Source organism: Phaseolus vulgaris, chromosome 10 (genome assembly GCF_051622355.1).
Source record: "Phaseolus vulgaris cultivar YP4 chromosome 10, ASM5162235v1, whole genome shotgun sequence".
In the NCBI taxonomy this organism is placed as follows: domain Eukaryota; kingdom Viridiplantae; phylum Streptophyta; class Magnoliopsida; order Fabales; family Fabaceae; genus Phaseolus; species Phaseolus vulgaris.
The window spans coordinates 45,689,103-45,707,205 of NC_143507.1; the positions used below are offsets into that span (position 1 = coordinate 45,689,103).

The 18,103-nt window shown below is 37.2% G+C and overlaps 1 protein-coding gene across 5 annotated transcripts; it reads left to right on the forward strand.

The window, feature by feature from the left end:
• The first annotated feature begins 227 nt into the window (after positions 1 to 227).
• LOC137818142 (uncharacterized) lies at positions 228 to 10,585 on the forward strand. 5 transcript variants are annotated; one of them, XM_068621385.2, is made up of 12 exons: positions 228 to 393; positions 478 to 574; positions 655 to 707; positions 4,864 to 4,960; positions 5,046 to 5,118; positions 5,856 to 5,921; positions 6,458 to 6,665; positions 7,212 to 7,270; positions 7,841 to 8,350; positions 8,511 to 9,690; positions 9,775 to 9,974; positions 10,201 to 10,585. In XM_068621385.2, the coding sequence occupies exons 7-11, from the start codon at positions 6,462 to 6,464 to the stop codon at positions 9,940 to 9,942; spliced, it is 2,121 nt and encodes a 706-aa protein (XP_068477486.2). In that variant the 5' UTR covers positions 228 to 393; positions 478 to 574; positions 655 to 707; positions 4,864 to 4,960; positions 5,046 to 5,118; positions 5,856 to 5,921; positions 6,458 to 6,461; the 3' UTR covers positions 9,943 to 9,974; positions 10,201 to 10,585. The 5 variants fall into 5 exon arrangements, with proteins under 5 accessions (XP_068477486.2, XP_090152833.1, XP_068477491.2 ...); XM_090296707.1 differs by lacking the exons at positions 228 to 393; positions 4,864 to 4,960; positions 5,046 to 5,118; XM_068621390.2 differs by lacking the exons at positions 228 to 393; positions 478 to 574; positions 655 to 707; ... (1 more) ...; positions 5,046 to 5,118; positions 5,856 to 5,921 and having other exon boundaries at positions 6,526 to 6,665; positions 8,038 to 8,350.
• Positions 10,586 to 18,103: the final 7,518 nt, after the last annotated feature.

An 18,103-nucleotide genomic window follows, 5' to 3' on the forward strand; every position in this document is an offset into this window, starting at 1 on the left:
ATTAATTCTTTTAGAATTTTTTTCTTGAAATATTTAAAATTTCTACGATCAATAATAGTTTGCAAGAAATTATTAGTAATTATTTATTTAATTTTGTATATTAATTTTTTTTTAAAAAAATTCTCGATTTTAAAAGTTTTTTTTTATACTTTTTAGAAAAGATAAATTTTTAAAATTTTCTAAAATTTTGATAAATTTTGGATGGTTGATAAAACTTTTTTTTCCTTGTTCTTCTTCTTCAGACCGTCTCCTTCCTCTGCTCCACTCAGTCTCCTTCTTCTTCACTGTCAGTCTCGTTCCTCTTTCTCAGTGGTGCTTGTTCTCAGTCTCGGTCTCACTCTCAGTCTCGTTCAAGTGGTTCGTCTCACTATCTCGTTCCTCGCTCAAATCCAGGTAAGTCTCCTTCTTCTTCTTCTTCTTCTTCTTCACACCCTCTCCTTCGTCTACTGCACTCTCAGTTTCGTTCCTCTTTCTCAGTCTCGCTCGTTCTCAGTCTCGTTCTCGCTCAGTCTCGTTCACGCTCAGTCTCGTTCAATTGGTTCGTTTCACTGACTCGTTCCTCGCTCAAATCTAGGTAAGTCTTTCTCGTTCTCTCGTACCCTCTATCTCGTGCTTGCGACTCGCAATATTGTTGGTGACTATGCTCAAACGCAGGTACTTGAATCTGTTCTTCAGTATCACAGGCTTCAAGTTGTTCTTACAATTAGGTAGGGTTTTTTTGTTTTTGGTTTGATTTTATTGAATTTTCTTTTTTCATTTTCACTTCGTTTTTATTTGATTTTTAATCGATGTGGATATTAGTGACTCTTACATTTGAACCCTTGGATTAGTTGCTGTTTCGTTTTTTATGATTAATTTCGGTTTGATTTTCGTATTAAACTGCTGATAATTTTGTTTTGAGTGATTCTGTCGTTGATTTGATACAAAATATGTTGATTCTGATGTTGGTTAATACATCTGAATACACTACTCTACGTTAATACATGCTTAGTTCTTCATAGGGTGCGTTGTGTTTCTTTTCACTCACTCTCTAACATAAATAAATACCTCATGGTAATAAATGTCATGAACAAACAAGGATAGATATACAACCAAGAGACTAACAGTAATTACAACAAAACAGTGCTTTATAATACTTGATCTATCATTTTTTTGATCTTATAATGTCATACTTGATCTATTCTGTTTTGATTTTGATTGTGGTGATTGAAGGAATGGTGTAGGGATGGGGGAATAAGTAGAGAAGTGTGGAGTGAATAATAGAATAGGTGGGTTGGAAATTGAGAGTGCAAAGGATGGAATTCACTTGATGTGTCGGAAAATAATTATACTGTTTCAGTGTCTTTTAGGAAGCAAATGCTTTGTTTCCTTTTCTCCATTCAGTGTGCATTCACTTTACTATGTGACCCTTCCTACAATACCACAAGAACACCAACAAAGGTAGTCATAGCTATATCCCGCTTTTGGTGCACAATCACCTTGCTGTGTTTGGCTCTTTTTGGTTAAGGCTGCAACCAGAATGTCCCTTCTCTGTTCTCTTATTATTCTCACTTCATCATTCTTCACAACAAAATCTAATACTTGTAAACTTTTTACTTATTTTATATAAATGATTACTTGCTCCACTATATTCTAAATTATAACCCTAGACTTTTCTAGGCTTGGGCTTTTTGCTAAATGATATTGCTAAGCTACCACGACATAGGATTATTAATAATGTGCAATGTTTGTGTTAAGCAAAAGAGAATGGAAGAGATATAAAATATGTCTAATATGAACATATTTAAATTAAGAGGGCTGACAGCATTATTTAGCACAATGACATGAAGCTGTCTTCTATTATTCTTGTTGAAAATCATTAGAAAATTGATTATGGGACGAAAAAGAAGATACAATTTTATGTTTACAAGGGTTTCTCTTACTGTGGTAATGAGGGCTCCTTAAATTTTCTGTCGTAGAAAGATTAACAAAGATTTTATGCAGATCATGAGAATTAAAAAAAGAGAGTTTGATTGAAACGAAACTAGGAACCTGTACCCTCTTTGCCTAACTGTTTACATTCAATTCAACAAAAAAATCTAAAATCTATACGAAGTTGTTGAACAAGGACTGAAACCAAAATTTGTACCTCAGGAAGGTCAGATTGGGTTATAGATCTCATGGTAGTTGTTTATCCAGAGATAGCTGAGACCTTCTTTCTCTATTCACAAACCATTGAGCTGTTCTTTTAGCTATTGGAAACCAAATCTGCCTCATTCTTTCCTCTTTAAGGTTGTTTTGAACAGAAGAAGAATCCTTGAAGACCCTCATTTTAATGCTTAAATCACCAAATCTAGAGACAGTAGTAATTTCTGACATTACCTTTTCCCACCAGGGTTCACATACTTTGGTGCATGACTTGATTTTCCTGCAGAATCTGATGTAAAAGGAGCATCCTTTTCTGAAACTGATTTGATGTTGCTTAGTACACTAACTTTGCTCTTGAAGTAAATCTTCCTCTCCATCTCCTCCTTGATGTTCTTAATTTGGTCATTTTCTACCACCTCTCTTGGGGTTGACATCAAGTCTGCATTTGATTCGAAGTTGCTGAATCTGTTGCTTACCTAGACAGTGGAGATTTTCCAAGCCAATGACAACCTCTGCATTTAAAATTAAAAATGCTTTGTACTTTTCAAGTTGGTTACCTTGTACCCATGAGTTGCGGGGTTCTGAGTGTTGGATCAGAGTTCCTTTGCTCAATCTCCTTTTCTATCCCTCTGATTTCTGCTACCACCTTTCAATCCTAAGATCAGCATGCCTCACATTGATTGACTCAGAGTACCATGCTTGTAGCTCCCTGTCATTGCAAATCTGGCTTGGATGGCCGTAGTAGTGCTTCACATAGGTGCGGACCCAGTTCTCAATTGCAGACTAGACCATAAGCCCATCTGCAGAGTACGGATGGTCTTCTATTACCAGCTTTACATCATTTGGTGGTGTTGCATCAGGTACTGCCATTCCCCTGCAGGGATGGATCACGCAATGAGACTCATTTATAAAAACATATAAAAGGAATAAAAGCAAATTTTAGTGCAAATTTAAATGTTAAAACTTACAGCAATGCATCGCCTGCCAAGACTGCCTAGGAAATGTTAAGTAAAAGTGTAATATGAAGGCCATTGGACCACAAAGTATAAGTGATTAGGAAGAGCTTTACAGCAGCAAGCTGCACTTCATAACAATTTCACATTTCAGAGAAAAGTCAGGAAAGAAAATATGAACAATAATGTGACACATTTCATGAAGTGTTCCAAGTTCAAGTTCAAGTTCTATGTCATAAGTGTTCATGGAGACAACAATAAAGCTTGAGAATAATCAAGGAAACCTCCAGAATTTCAAATAGGAAAAGTTAATATTTTTAAAGACAACTAGTTACAGTGACAGCATTCTGAAATGATATTTTGCACACCACTTCAAATATGTAGTTTTGAACGTTAATATTATAATGTATGAAAATATCCTAATATTATCTTTTAATCATATCTTAGCATATTTCAATTATTCTTTAGGATTGGTTTCCATATCTCACAATTTGTTTCCTTTTAGTTAGGATTATGGTTTGTAAAAACAAGGATTATTCTACATTTGTAGGCATATAATCACATTAACACGTCATAATTCTTAAAATAATAATATGAGAAGTCTCTATTCTCAATTTCCTCCCTAATTGCAAAAATGTCTTAATTTCAACAATAGGAAAGAAGCATGCTTTGTATTTTAGAATAGCAAAAAAATTGTTATCCGTTTGTGTGCATTGCGGTAGGAGGAGATTTCTACTTAATTAGAAGTACCTAAGCTTTGTGACAAGTCTTGAAATGAAAAAGCAAGAGAAATAAAATGAACATTATAGCTGTAAGAAACAACTTCTTTCTTACTGTTAATATAAATATCAAGTATAATGATTGTTATCATTGTCATATAACAGACATTGCTTTCTACATAATTTTTATCTCACGTTCTATTTTGAGACAAATTAATTTGTTTGGCTAATTGTCATCTGCTTGTTCTTTTTAATGTAGTTGGGAATCAAATTCTCTTACTCTTCCCCTTTTTATGGTTTTGTATACATGCTAAATTTGCAGTTTTTTATAATGAGCTGCATGGGGTGGGCTACTTTCTAGATAGACCCTAAATCTGCACGTTCTTTTTTATGAGAATACTTTCAAATATAAATTTCTAGGACAATTTTGCTATATTTTTTTCAAGATGTTTATCTTTTTAATCAAACACCGTTAATCAAACACCGTTGCTTTCGATCAGTCCATGCATCTGACATGATAGAACAACCATGCCTGCTCCATTGCAATTTATGATCTTTCAACAACTTTTCGGTGTACTCACTTTCCTTGTTGAGGAGTGGAACTCTAATGTCATGATAGCTAGGAGCTGGCAAATTAGGTCCATAAGCACCTATAGCATCAATCATATCTTGAAAGCTCTTCAATCTTACAAGATTGAATGACAAGCCTGCTTGATACCAAAATCGAGCAATATATTGATGAACGGATGCCTTTAAGTTCTTGTCACATGCTTCTTTAATATTAGTCTGTCTGAGCTGTTCTCTCTTTCTCTTCTCTATTGCAGCATTTAATACTTGTAAACTTTTTACTTATTTTATATAAATGATTACTTGCTCCACTGTATTCTAAATTATAACCCGAGACTTTTCAAGGCTTGGGCTTTTTGCTAAATGATATTGCTAAGCTATCACGACATTAGGAAATCCTGAAAACCCAGACAATAACGAAAGTTGATTCTTTTATATTGAAGTTATTCGCTTTTCCCAATTGCGTCTTTTTTCTAAGGTTTATACGAATTTCTCAGCATTCCGAAGAACCCCTTTTCAAATTGGAGTGTCAATTTCCGTTATCGTTATGGAATTCCGAAATTTTGACCCAAGACACACCGGGGAGTTAGTGAAGTACATTTTCTTCAACCAACACTTGTTTTGTTCACTATTTTGATTGACTTGAATTGCTCTTAATTTCATGATTCTGCGTTAACAGGCACATGGATAGGAGGAATGAGGTTCTTATGGAAGCATATAGATCGATGTTCCATGAATTAAGAAAACTTCAGGTTTTTATGTTTCCACTGTTTTGATTTTCCCAGTTTTCAATTTGGTTTTTAGGGTTTGCAGTTTTGCATCACTTGACTTGTATTTTTGTTTCTCCACTTTTTTTCTTCTGCTATGCTACCGGTTTAGCAAAAAATAAGTAAAAATTACTTTTTGATGTTTATTTTTCTTTTGAGACTTGATCCCAATTTGTTTGGAATTGATAGTGGAAGGATGTTGTTTGTTTGTCTGATTAAAAGAATAGAGGGTTTTTGGTAGTAGCAAAGCAATTCCATGTGTGATGTAAAGTGCTTTCAATTGGGAATCTGGTACTAGTTTCTGGTTGTAGTTGTGTATTAATTAACGCGTGATTCTAGCTCATTTGATATCAGTCTTTTGCTCCAAATAAAGAACAATTTAACTTACAGATCCAGTTCACTTGATATCTTGTTTTAATCTCATGTCATTTCCCCCCTAATCCCTTTGTTCGTCGATGTTATCAGCTCTTTATCTGATTTATCTTCTAAATTGTATGTTTATGATACACTTTTTTTATGGTTTTTGCCTACTTTCAAGTTGAATCCCCCACCCCTTATTAGATAGCATGGTGGCTGTCATGTTCACCATCTTTTTCAGCCTGGGGAGAAGGGTGTTAATATTTCAGGACATAATTAACTTCATTTGATCTTTCATTGAAACCATGTTCTTGTGGTCATCTACATCGACATGAATTATGGAATTTTTGGAGTTTGATTTTCAGGTTGAAGAAGAAATGCTTATGCGCAAGATGCATGAAGTTATGTCAAATCATGGTCTCACCACAAGGGTATGTTCATCTGCACATTATTACTCCATTAAAAGTAATATTCCTTAAGTCTGTCCAAAATATTTAGTTGATAATTTGTATTTCCTTTTTGATGTTTAATAATGATCTTATTGTTGATGGTTTAATAATTTTAGTTCAAAAGGGTGTTAGTTATGGGAACCCATTTCCTATGGTTCTTGAACAGCTTAAAAACATTTGAAGGCTTACACTAGGAGGCCCAAGTTCCTAAACACCAGCACAAACTTACAGGAATCACTATTAGGGAGAAGTGAGGAGTTAGTTATAGGAGAATGAAAGGAGATGCAATCTGATATATAGGGTAAGAGGGAATAAATGGGGGGTGGATATGATTTGAGATTATTGTGATTGGATTGGATTGGATCCAAGAGGCGTGTGTGGCTTGGGGTCTTGGCTCTTATTTTCTTGTAATCCCTTCCTTGTTAATAAACAATAATACAATTCAATTTCAGATAGGAATAGTTTATTTTATTTGTTGCTTTCTTTGAGAGTCGAATTCAAGTGCTTCTGACATGCAGGTAGATGAAAAAGAACCAGTTGCTCCTGAAGCAATACTGGCAACTAGAGAAGAGCAGCGAAATGGAAAGACAATTTCTGAGTGGCTCATCCATTGGAAAGCTCAACCAGTGGAGAAGGCAACTTGGGAGGCAGCAGAGACTATCAAAGAGAAGTTCCCTTCCTTCTGCCTCGAGGACAAGGCCGAAACTAGCGAGGGCGGTCTTGATGGTAACTCATTACCTATAGTTCTTGCACAACCTACAAGTGAGAAACCTCTTTTGGTCTACTCTAGGAGGTCCAAGGCCCATGTGCCTGAGACTAGCACAACCTTCCAGGAATCACTATTGGGGAAAGGGGGGAGTTACTTATAGAAAGGGGAAATAAAAGATAATTTTGTATACAGGGAGGGAGAAAAAGAGGAGCTTGGCCCTTATTTTTTTGTAATTTCTTCGAATTTTATTTACAGTAATACAATTCCATTTCAGATAGGAATAGTTCCTTTCATTGGCCATAGATGGAAGGAAATAGAGGTACTGTTATGAGTTATATACAAAGGAAGTTGGGAAAAAGGCATACAGCTTTGTTTTGAATTCTAAGATGTGACTGAGGAGTTCTCTAAATGTTAGTTTCCTTTCGTGTTGTTTCTGAATTCCCAAGGGAAGACTTGTATCTGTTGTTGCCTTGTAGTTTGGGATTTCAATTAATTAAACCATTAGCAATTTCTATTTAATTCTTGGTGTTTATAATTGAGTCTCATCAAATTTTTTATTGTAGGTGGACGAGGAATTACTGTTAAGTAAGCAGTTAAGAACAAATGGCCTCTGTCTTTTTGTGTAAGCTATTTTTCACCAAATTCTAGCAATATTTCAATCAACAGCTTTTGATGCATAAAATTCCCATTAAATCTTTTCAACAAGTTTTATAACCAGACTCCAAGGATAATAAATTGAAATACTACCAAAAAGGTGAATGCAATTTTTAAGTATTTGCATTTCATTTTTTTGTTAGTGCTGAATACAATTAGTTGATCCATGTCATAGCCAACCCCACCTAAAAGGAAAAGCTGGTTATTTTTTTGTTTTCTGATCACTCAATAATTCCCCTTAGTAAGTGCAAAGTATTTTATTGGTCTAGGAATAAATGAAACATGATTTGAACATGGATAATGTCACTACTATCAAGCAGATTTACAATGCTCGACATGCTTATCGATCCTCTCAAAAAGGTTTAGAAATGCAATACCTACTGAAATTATTGGAACGTAAGCGGTATGTGTATTGGCATAGAAAGGTGGATGATTCCAATGTTATCAGAGATATATTCTGGACACATCCAGATGCCATTAAACTTCTGGGTGCTTTCAATACTGTCTTGATAATTGATAGTATTTATACAACCACTAGGTATCCATTGCCATTGCTTGAGATTGTTGGAGTTACTTCAACAGACTTAACATTCTCTGTGGCATTTGCTTTTGTGGAGTCTGAGCGAGCTGACAACTTCACTTGGGTACTACAGAAGTTAAGAGGATTGATTGTTAAAGATGAAGACACACCTCAGGTGATTGTGACTGACAGAGACATTTCTTTGATGAATGCAGTGCAAGTTGTCTTTCCGAGCTCTTCTAATTTGTTATGTCGGTTTCATATCAACAAGAACGTGAAGGCCAAATGCATGTCGATAGTCCGTCCAAAGGAGAAACAAGACTTGGTGATGGATGCATGGGATGTTGTTGTGAATTCTTCTAATGAGAGTGAATATATGCAGCGTTTGGCATTATTTGAAAAAGTTTGCTCAGGTTTTCCTAGTTTTGGTGAATATGTGAAAAATATGTGGCTGATCCCACACAAGGAAAAGTTTGTCACTTCATGGACAAATCAGGTGATGCATTTGGGTTACACAACAACCAATAGGTATGTCTAAACTTATATTTTAATAATTCATCTTGAAAAATATATTAAAAGTATACTAATTATTAATTTAATTATTAGTACAGTTGTTTTGTCAAGACTATTATAATAATTATTAATATACTTATTATTTTAAATATTATTATAATGTTTTACTTGACAGGGTTGAGGCAACAAATTGTAAGTTAAAGAATTTGCTTCAAGATAGCAAGAATGATATGTGTAGTTATTGGGATGCTATGAATGACATGATTACTTTGCAACATACAGAGATTAAGTCTTCATTTGAGAAAAGCATAAATGTAGTGGATCATATGCATAATACTCCAGTATACATCAAACTGCAAGGATTTGTATCGAGGAGTGCATTGAGTCATATAACTGACGAGTATGATCGAGTTAAGACTGTTGGTACTGATAGTTCTAAATGTTGTTGCATAGTTAGAACTACACATGGTCTTCCTTGTGCATGTGAACTTTCTAGGTACAGTACTATGCGCCATCCTATTCCCTTGGAGGCAATTCATGTTCATTGGAAGAAGTTAAACTTTGATCGAGGAATGGATGACAAGGAGTTTGAGTTATCACTGCAACCTGAGTTGGATGCTTTGCTCCAGAGATTTCAGGAACTTGATTGTGCTGGGAAAATTATTCTAAAGGCTAAATTGCATGAACTAGCATTTCCTGATACAACTTCAAAGTGTCCAACTCCTAAAGTGGTAAGAATAAAGGGTGCTCCAGGGTCAAAAAGAGATAGATCAATTCTTTGTGATCTTTCACATCGGGAGCATGTTGATGCAATGCATCCTACCCATAGTGGCACTTCATCTTGCCCTTCATCATGCCCTTCATCTTGCCCTTCATCTCAACAACTAGTCCATGAGTCTAAAAGAAGAAGAGTTCTGCCAATGATGGACCAATTTCCGATTCAGATCCATCCGTTTATTGAAGAAATTATCGATGTGAAAGCAGATTCAAATTGTGGTTATCGTGCTGTTGCAGCTCAACTTGGTATGGGTGAGGAATCATGGGCTTTAGTTCGTCAGGATTTGATTAGAGAGCTTCAACAGTGGCAAGATATTTACGCCAAACTCTTTGGTAGCAATGATCGAGTGGCTGAACTGAGGCAATCTTTGTATGTTGACAAGGAGACATCTATTAAAAAGTGGATGACCATACCAGATATGGGTTATGTAATTGCCTCAAGATATAACGTGGTTCTAGTCTCTTTATCCTTGAAGGAGTCCATGACATTTTTCCCTCTTAGAGGACGACCACCATTATCTCAGTCAAGGCACCGCCTTATTGCCATTGGGTTGGTGCATGATTGTCACTTTGTACAGGTATGATGTGATTAATTTTGTTTGAAATTAAATCTTTTATTTAATTTAAGTTGCTGACTTAGTTTTATTTTGACTAACATACAGGTTGCTTTGAAGGCTGAGTCTGCATTACCTCCCACTGCTTTGCAATGGTCGAGATACTGCAGTGCTGAATCCCGTTCTTGGGAAACTTCATATGTTAATCGTATGGAACATTTTAGGTCATTGTTTCCACAAAAAAAAAATGATTATGTAAACGCTATTGAGAACTAATTAATGTCAAATTCGCCACTAGTAACCCCCAGGTTAGGTTTCGTTTCCTTCTCATGTTATGAAATTTGGTTCATGCTAGGCTGTGTATCTTTCATTATATACTTAATGTAATCCCTGCAACCAGAAATGTGTCTTTTAATTTATTTTCCCCCGAGCAAAACTTATTGATTAATTTGTTATATGTACTGACTATACAAATTAATTGTTTCGTGCGTACGAGTGATATCACAAGGAAACATTTTTGTTCCTGATGTGCAGATCAGACTACTAAATACTACAAGAGGGGTGAGCAGGATATCTTTAGAGCTGTAAGGGTTTTGGTACGTATGTTTTTTGGACCAATATTTAAATGAGTTTGGACACATTAAGGAAGAGTTTTTCAATATAGAAGAGAACCCTTAAATTTCTGAGGATATCCTAGAATTTCTCATATTGCAAAGATTGTATTGAATGCTACAGCCTCAAGTGCTGTCAATCTGCACAAAAACTCCTGTAGAAGTACAATATAGAAGAAAAGCAGGCCAATTTATATAACTTGGGAACAACTTTTTAAGCCTTTTTATTTTGTCTGTACTCGGTAATGGATTACACTATTTAAGTTATTAATTTTTCTATGATGATTCTACAACGTCTTGAGATTGTATCTTGCACTGTATTTTAGCTAATTGCATCGTACTTCAGCTGGCAACACACTTGCAGAAAACATTAGAAAAATGATTTGCAGAGAGAAAACATGAGATGATAGACTAGTCGGGGTGTAGGAAGAAACTCCCGTACATGTGTGGGCACCACTTTTGCGAGGAAATTTGCATGCTTGTGGGCCCATGACTTTATTTCATGAGTGAATATTTGCAAGAATTGATGGCAATACTTCCTGCATCATATCAATCTACTCTTTCATATGAAACAACGAAAATGTCCTTTGGACCCCTTTTTTAGAATATATTTTTAAATTATTATTTTGAAACGAACTTTTTGTATTGCAAAATGGCTTTTTCAGAATGAGATTTTATTTTTTTAAATTCTATTTCAAATTTTTATTTCTAGAACAAAATAGTATGCTTTTCCAGAGTTAATTCCAATTCCAAATTTTTATTTTTGGAAATTTAAAAGTATGTAAAGTTAAAAAAAGGTTGGATGTACACGGAATTTGCCGAATTGAAGGTGGTTCCTTAAAGAGAAAGAAAGAGCAAAACAAATGGGATGCACGTTGTTATGTATTAAATACTTTTTGGGATCTTCTTTTGATATTTTCACCCCAGCACTTTATTAGAACGTGCTTCTAATATCTGTACCATTTTCAAAAGCTTGGGCTCATTCTGCTGCTAAGCATTTAGCTATTCCTCACCCCCACTTTTATTATCCGCACCATTCTCACCTAAATAAGTGAGTCCATTAACTCACAGGCTTTTCACTATTTGTCACACCTCTTTTATTTTATACACCCACCACTTTTTAATTTATTTTAAAAAAACATAAAATAATAAATATTTAAAATCAGTCCTACTTTTGCATTTTAATTCTGGGTCCATAATTCACTGAAAAAGTCACATAAGTACTTTAATATTTGGTAATGAGGCACGTCAATAAACAAATCACAAAAAAAGATAAGGGGAAGAAAAGCCAGGAAATTTTGTTTTCGGAAAAGCTGTTTTGTTCACTCTCGGTCTGAGACTTATCACGCCTTACTCCTTCGGTATTTTGGTTTGAAATTTTTACCAGAAATTCGTCACTGTGTGTATTGAGTTGTGGCTGAGATTTGAGCCCCAGATTTGTCCCAAAAGATAGGCAATAAATTTTTTTATCATCATTGCCAAGGCTGAAAGGAAGGTTTGTTTGTGTGTGAAACTATTTGATTTTTTTCGTGGGTGAATACCCATCCGTTTGGCCTGAAATTTTTCCCAATTTTAGTGGAAATTCTTACATCGAATTTGAGGAAGAAACACTTTTGGGAGAATTTTTCAGAAATTTTGTGCGAACCAAGGTTATCCTCTACAAAAACTTTTGAAATTCTGCCCTACTTTCTGCAATTTTATTCTCGGTTTGTATTGCACTGAAATTTTTTTTACACAAGTACTTTCACATGTTGTTTGCACCCAGGCAAGGAGACATGTCAATAAAAAAATCACAAAAAAATGATAGAGGAAGAAAAGCCAGGACGTTTTGTTTTCGGAAAACAATTTTGTGCACTCTAGGTCTAGGACTCACTACGCCTTACTCCTTGGGTATTTTGGTCTAAAATTTTTACCAAACATTCATCACCGTTTCTTTTATTTTTTGGCTGAGATTTTAGCCCGAGATTCGTTCATCAAGATTGACAATAAAGTTTTTATTCATCAATGCCAAGGATGAAAGGAAGGTTCGTTTTTTAGTGAAACTGTTTAATTTTTTTCGCAGTTGAATACTCATCCGTTTGACCAGAAATTTTTCGCGTTTTGTCTGAAATTCAGTGGAGATTCTTACCTGGAATTTCAGAAAATCACTATTTCAGGACAATTTTTAAGAAGTTTTGTGCAAACAAACACTATCCTCTACCAAAACTTGAGAAATTCTGCTCTACTTTCTGCAATTTTATTTTGGGTTTGTATTGCACTGAAAAAATTCACACAAGTACTTTCATATGTTGTTTACACCCAGCTAAGGAGGCACGTCAATAACAAAATCACAAAAAAAAGATACGGGGAAGAAAAGCACGAAAGTTTTGTTTTCGGAAAAACAGTTTTGTTCACTCTTGGTCTGAGACTTACTACAACCTACTCCTTGGGTATTTTGGTATGAAATTTTTACCAGACATTCATCACTGTGTCTATTGAGTTTTGGCTGAGGTTTGAGCCCCATATTCGTCCCACAAGATTGGCAATCAATTTTTTATTCGTCACTGCCAGGGCTGAAAAAAAGGTTCGTTTGTGTGTGAAACTGTTTGATTTTTTTCGTGGGTGAATACTCATCCCAATATCAGCGGAGATTCTTGGGTGGAATTTCAGGAAAAAACTATTCCGGGAGAATTTTTCAGAAATTGTGTGCAAAACCAAGGCTATCCTCTACCGAAACTTGTGAAATTCCGGCCTAATTTCTGCAATTTCATTCAGGGTCCGTATTGCGCTGAAAAAAATTCACACAAGCACTTTCGTATGTTGTTTGCACCCAGGCAAGGAGGCACGTCCATAAACGAATCACAAAAGGAAGATACGGGGAAGAAAAGCCAGGACGTTTTGTTTTCGGAAAACCGGTTTTGTTCACTCTCGGTCTGGGACTTACTACGCCTTACTCCTTGGGTATTTCGCTCTGAAATTTTTACCAGACATTCGTCACTGTGTCTGTTGAGTTTTGGCTGAGGTTTGAGCCCCAGCTTCGTCCCACAGGATTGGCAATAAAATTTTTATTCGTCACTGCTAGGGCCGAAAGGAAGGTTCGTTTGTGTGTGAAACTGTTTGATTTTTTTCGTGGGTGAATACTCATCCGTTTGACCTGAAATTTGTCGAGTTTTGTCCCAAATTCAGCGGAGATACTTGGGTGGAATTTCAGGAAAAAACTATTCCGGGAGAAATTTTCAGAAATTTTGTGCAAACCAAGGCTATCCTCTACCGAAACTTGTGAAATTCCGTTCTAATTTCTGCAATTTCATTCTGGGTCCGTATTGCGCTGAAAAAAATTCACACAAGCACTTTGGTATGTTGTTTGCACCCAGGCAAGGAGGCACGTCCATAAACGAATCACAAAAGGAAGATACGGGGAAGAAAAACCAGAACGTTTTGTTTTCGGAAAACTGGTTTTGTTCACTCTCGGTGTGGGACTTACTACGCCTTACTCCTTGGGTATTTTGGTATGAAACTTTTACCAGATATTCCTCACTGTGTCTGTTGAGTTTTGGCCGAGGTTTGAGCCCCAGATTCGTCCCACAGGATTGGGAATAAATTTTTTATTCGTCACTACCAGGGCTGAAAGGAAGGTTCGTTTGTGTGTGAAACTGTTTGATTTTTTTCTTGGGTGAATACTCATCTGTTTAACCTGAAATTTGTCGCGTTTTGTCCCAAATTCAGCGGAGATTCTTGGGTGGAATTTCAGGAAAAAACTATTCCGCGAGAAATTTTCAGAAATTTTGTGCAAACCAAGGCTATCCTCTATTGAAACTTGTGAAATTCCGGCCTAATTTCTGCAATTTCATTCTGGGTCCGTATTGCGCTGAAAAAAATTCACACAAGCACTTTTGTATGTTATTTGCACCCAGGCAAGGAGGCACGACCATAAACGAATCACAAAAGGAAGATATGGGGGAGAAAAGCCAGGACGTTTTGTTTTCGGAAAACCGGTTTTGTTCACTCTCGGTCTGGGACTTACTACGCCTTACTCCTTGGGTATTTTGGTCTGAAATTTTTATCAGACATTCGTCACTGTGTCTGTTGAGTTTTGGCTGAGGTTTGAGCCCCAGATTCGTCCCACAGGATTGGGAATAAATTTTTTATTCGTCACTGCCAGGGCCGAAAGGAAGGTTCGTTTGTGTGTGAAACTGTTTGATTTTTTTCGTGGGTGAATACTCATATGTTTGACCTGAAATTTGTCGCGTTTTGTCCCAAATTCAGCAGAGATTCTTGGGTGGAATTTCAGGAAAAAAGTAGTCCGGGAGAATTTTTCGGAAATTTTGTGCAAACCAAGACTATCATCTACCGAAACTTGTGAAATTCCGGCCTAATTTCTGCAATTTCATTCTAGGTCCGTATTGCGCTGAAAAAAATTCACACAAGCACTTTGGTATGTTGTTTGCACCCAGGCAAGGAGGCACGTCCATAAACGAATCACAAAAGGAAGATAAGGGGAAGAAAAGCCAGGACGTTTTGTTTTCGGAAAACCGGTTTTGTTCACTCTCGGTCTGGGACTTACTACGCGTTACTCCTTGGGTATTTTGGTCTGAAATTTTTACCAGACATTCATCACTGTGTCTGTTGAGTTTTGGCTGAGGTTTGAGCCCCAGATTCGTCCCTCAGGATTGGCAATAAATTTTTTATTCGTCACTGCCAGGGCCGAAAGGAAGGTTTGTTTGTGTGTGAAACTCTTTGATTTTTTTCGTGGGTGAATACTCATCTGTTCGACCTGAAATTTGTCGCGTTTTGTCCCAAATTCAGTGGAGATTCTTGGGTGGAGTTTTGGGAAAAAACTATTCCGGGAGAATTTTTCAGAAATTTTGTGCAAAACCAAGGCTATCCTCTACCGAAACTTGTGAAATTCCGGCCTAATTTCTGCAATTTCGTTCTGGGTCCGTATTACGCTGAAAAAAATTCACACAAGCACTTTGGTATGTTCTTTGCACCCAGGCAAGGAGGCATGTCCTTAAACGAATCACAAAAGGAAGATACGGGAAAGAAAAGCCAGGACGTTTTGTTTTCAGAAAACCGGTTTTGTTCACCCTCAGTCTGGGACTTACTACGCCTTACCCCTTGTGTATTTTGGACTGAAATTCTTACCAGACATTCGTCACTGAGTCTATTGAGTTTTGGGTGAGGTTTGAGCCCCAGATTCGTCCCACAAGATTGACAATAAATTTTTTATTCGTCACTGCCAGGGCTGAAAGGAAGGTTCGTCTGTGTGTGAAACTGTTTGATTTTTTTCCTGGGTGAATACTCATCCGTTTGACCTGAAATCTGTCGTGTTTTGTCCCAAATTCAGTGGAGATTCTTATGCGGAATTTCGGGAGAAAACCATTTCGGGAGAATTTTTCAGAAATTTTGTGAAAACCAAGGCTATCCTCTAGCAAAACTTTTGAAATTTCGCCCTACTTTCTGCAATTTTTTTCCGGGTCCGTATTGCGCTGAAAAAATTCATGCAAGTACCTTCGTGTGTTGTTTGCACCCAGGTAAGGAGGCACGTCCACAAACAGATCACAGAAAGAAGATACGGGGAAGAAAAGCCAGGACGTTTTGTTTTCGAAAAACCGGTTTTGTTCACTCTCGGTCCGAGACTTAGTACGCCTTACTCCTTGGCTATTTTGGTCTGAAAATTTTACCAGACATTCGTCACTGTGTCTATTGAGTTTTGGCTGAGATTTGAGCCCCAGACTCGTCCCACAAGATTCGCAATATATTTTTTGTTCATCACTGCCCGGGCCGAAAGGAGGGATCGTCCGTGTGTGAAACTGTTTGATTTTTTTCCTGGGAGAATACTCATCCGTTTGACCTGAAATCTGTCGCGTTTTGTCTCAAATTCAGTGGACATTCTTACGCGGAATTTCGGGAGAAAACCATTTCGGGAGAATTTTTCAGAAATTTTGTGAAAACCAAGGCTATCCTCTAGCAAAACTTGTGAAATTTCGCTCTACTTTCTGCAACTTTTTTGCGGGTCCGTATTGCGCTGAAAAAATTCACGCAAGTACCTTCGTGTGTTGTTTGTACCCAGGTAAGGAGGCACGTCCACAAACAGATCACAGAAAGAAGATACGGGGAAGAAAAGCCAGGACGTTTTGTTTTCGGAAAACCGGTTTTGTTCACTCTCGGTCCGGGACTTACTGCGCCTTACTCCTTGGGTATTTTGGGCTGAAAATTTTACCAGACATTCGTCACTGTGTCTATTGAGTTTTGGCTGAGATTTGAGCCCCAGACTCGTCCCACAAGATTCGCAATAAAATTTTTATTCATCACTGCCCGGGCCGAAATGAGGGTTCGTCCGTGTGTGAAACTGTTTGATTTTTTTCCTGGGTGAATACTCATCCGTTTGACCTGAAATCTGTCGCGTTTTGTCCCAAATTCAGTGGACATTCTTACACGGAATTTCGGGAGAAAACCATTTCGGGAGAATTTTTCAGAAATTTTGTGAAAACCAAGGCTATCCTCTAGCAAAACTTGTGAAATTTCGCCCTACTTTCTGCAATTTTTTTCCGTGTCCGTATTGCGCTGAAAAAATTCACGCAAGTACCTTCGTGTGTTGTTTGCACCCAGGTAAGGAGGCACGTCCACAAACAGATCACAGAAAGAAGATACGGGGAAGAAAAGCCAGGACGTTTTGTTTTCAGAAAACCGGTTTTGTTCACTCTCGGTCCGGGACTTACTGCGCCTTACTCCTTGGGTATTTTGGTCTGAAACTTTTACCAGACATTCGTCGTTGTGTCTATTGAGTTTTGGCTGAGATTTGAGCCCCAGAATCGTCCCACAAGATTCACAATAAATTTTTTATTCATCACTGTCCGGGCCGAAAGGAGGGTTCATCCGTGTGTGAAACTGTTTGATTTTTTTCCTAGGTGAATACTCATCCGTTTGACCTGAAATCTGTCGCGTTTTGTCCAAAATTCAGTGGAGATTCTTACGCGGAATTTCGTGAGAAAACCATTTCGGGAGAATTTTTCAGAAATTTTGTGAAAACCAAGGCTATCCTCTAGCAAAACTTGTCAAATTTCGCCCTACTTTCTGCAATTTTTTTCCAGGTCCGTATTGCGCTGAAAAAAATTCACGCGAGTACCTTCGTGTGTTGTTTGCACCTAGGTAAGGAGGCACTACCACAAACAGATCACAGAAAGAAGATACGGGGAAGAAAAGCCAGGACGTTTTGTTTTCGGAAAACCGGTTTTGTTCACTCTCGGTCCGGGACTTACTGCGCCTTACTCCTTGGGTATTTTGGTCTGAAAATTTTACCAGACATTCGTCACTGTGTCTATTGAGTTTTGGCTGAGATTTGAGCCCCAGACTCGTCCCACAAGATTCGCAATATATTTTTTGTTCATCACTGCCCGGGCCGAAAGGAGGGATCGTCCGTGTGTGAAACTGTTTGATTTTTTTCCTGGGAGAATACTCATCCGTTTGACCTGAAATCTGTCGCGTTTTGTCTCAAATTCAGTGGACATTCTTACCAGGAATTTCGGGAGAAAACCATTTCGGGAGACTTTTTCAGAAATTTTGTGAAAACCAAGGCTATCCTCTAGCAAAACTTGTCAAATTTCGCCCTACTTTCTGCAATTTTTTTCCAGGTCCGTATTGCGCTGAAAAAAATTCACGCGAGTACCTTCGTGTGTTGTTTGTACCTAGGTAAGGAGGCACTACCACAAACAGATCACAGAAAGAAGATACGGGGAAGAAAAGCCAGGACGTTTTGTTTTCGGAAAACCGGTTTTGTTCACTCTCGGTCCGGGACTTACTGCGCCTTACTCCTTGGGTATTTTGGTCTGAAAATTTTACCAGAC

Excerpts from the sequence above, each read along its gene's own strand:
- LOC137818142 (XM_068621385.2), top strand. The coding sequence starts at position 6,462 with ATGAAAAAGAACCAGTTGCTCCTGAAGCAATACTGGCAACTAGAGAAG. Across the intron at positions 6,666-7,211 it reads TAGCGAGGGCGGTCTTGATG|GTGGACGAGGAATTACTGTT; the intron begins GTAACTCATTAC and ends TTTTTATTGTAG. Across the intron at positions 7,271-7,840 it reads AATGGCCTCTGTCTTTTTGT|GTATCCATTGCCATTGCTTG; the intron begins GTAAGCTATTTT and ends TACAACCACTAG.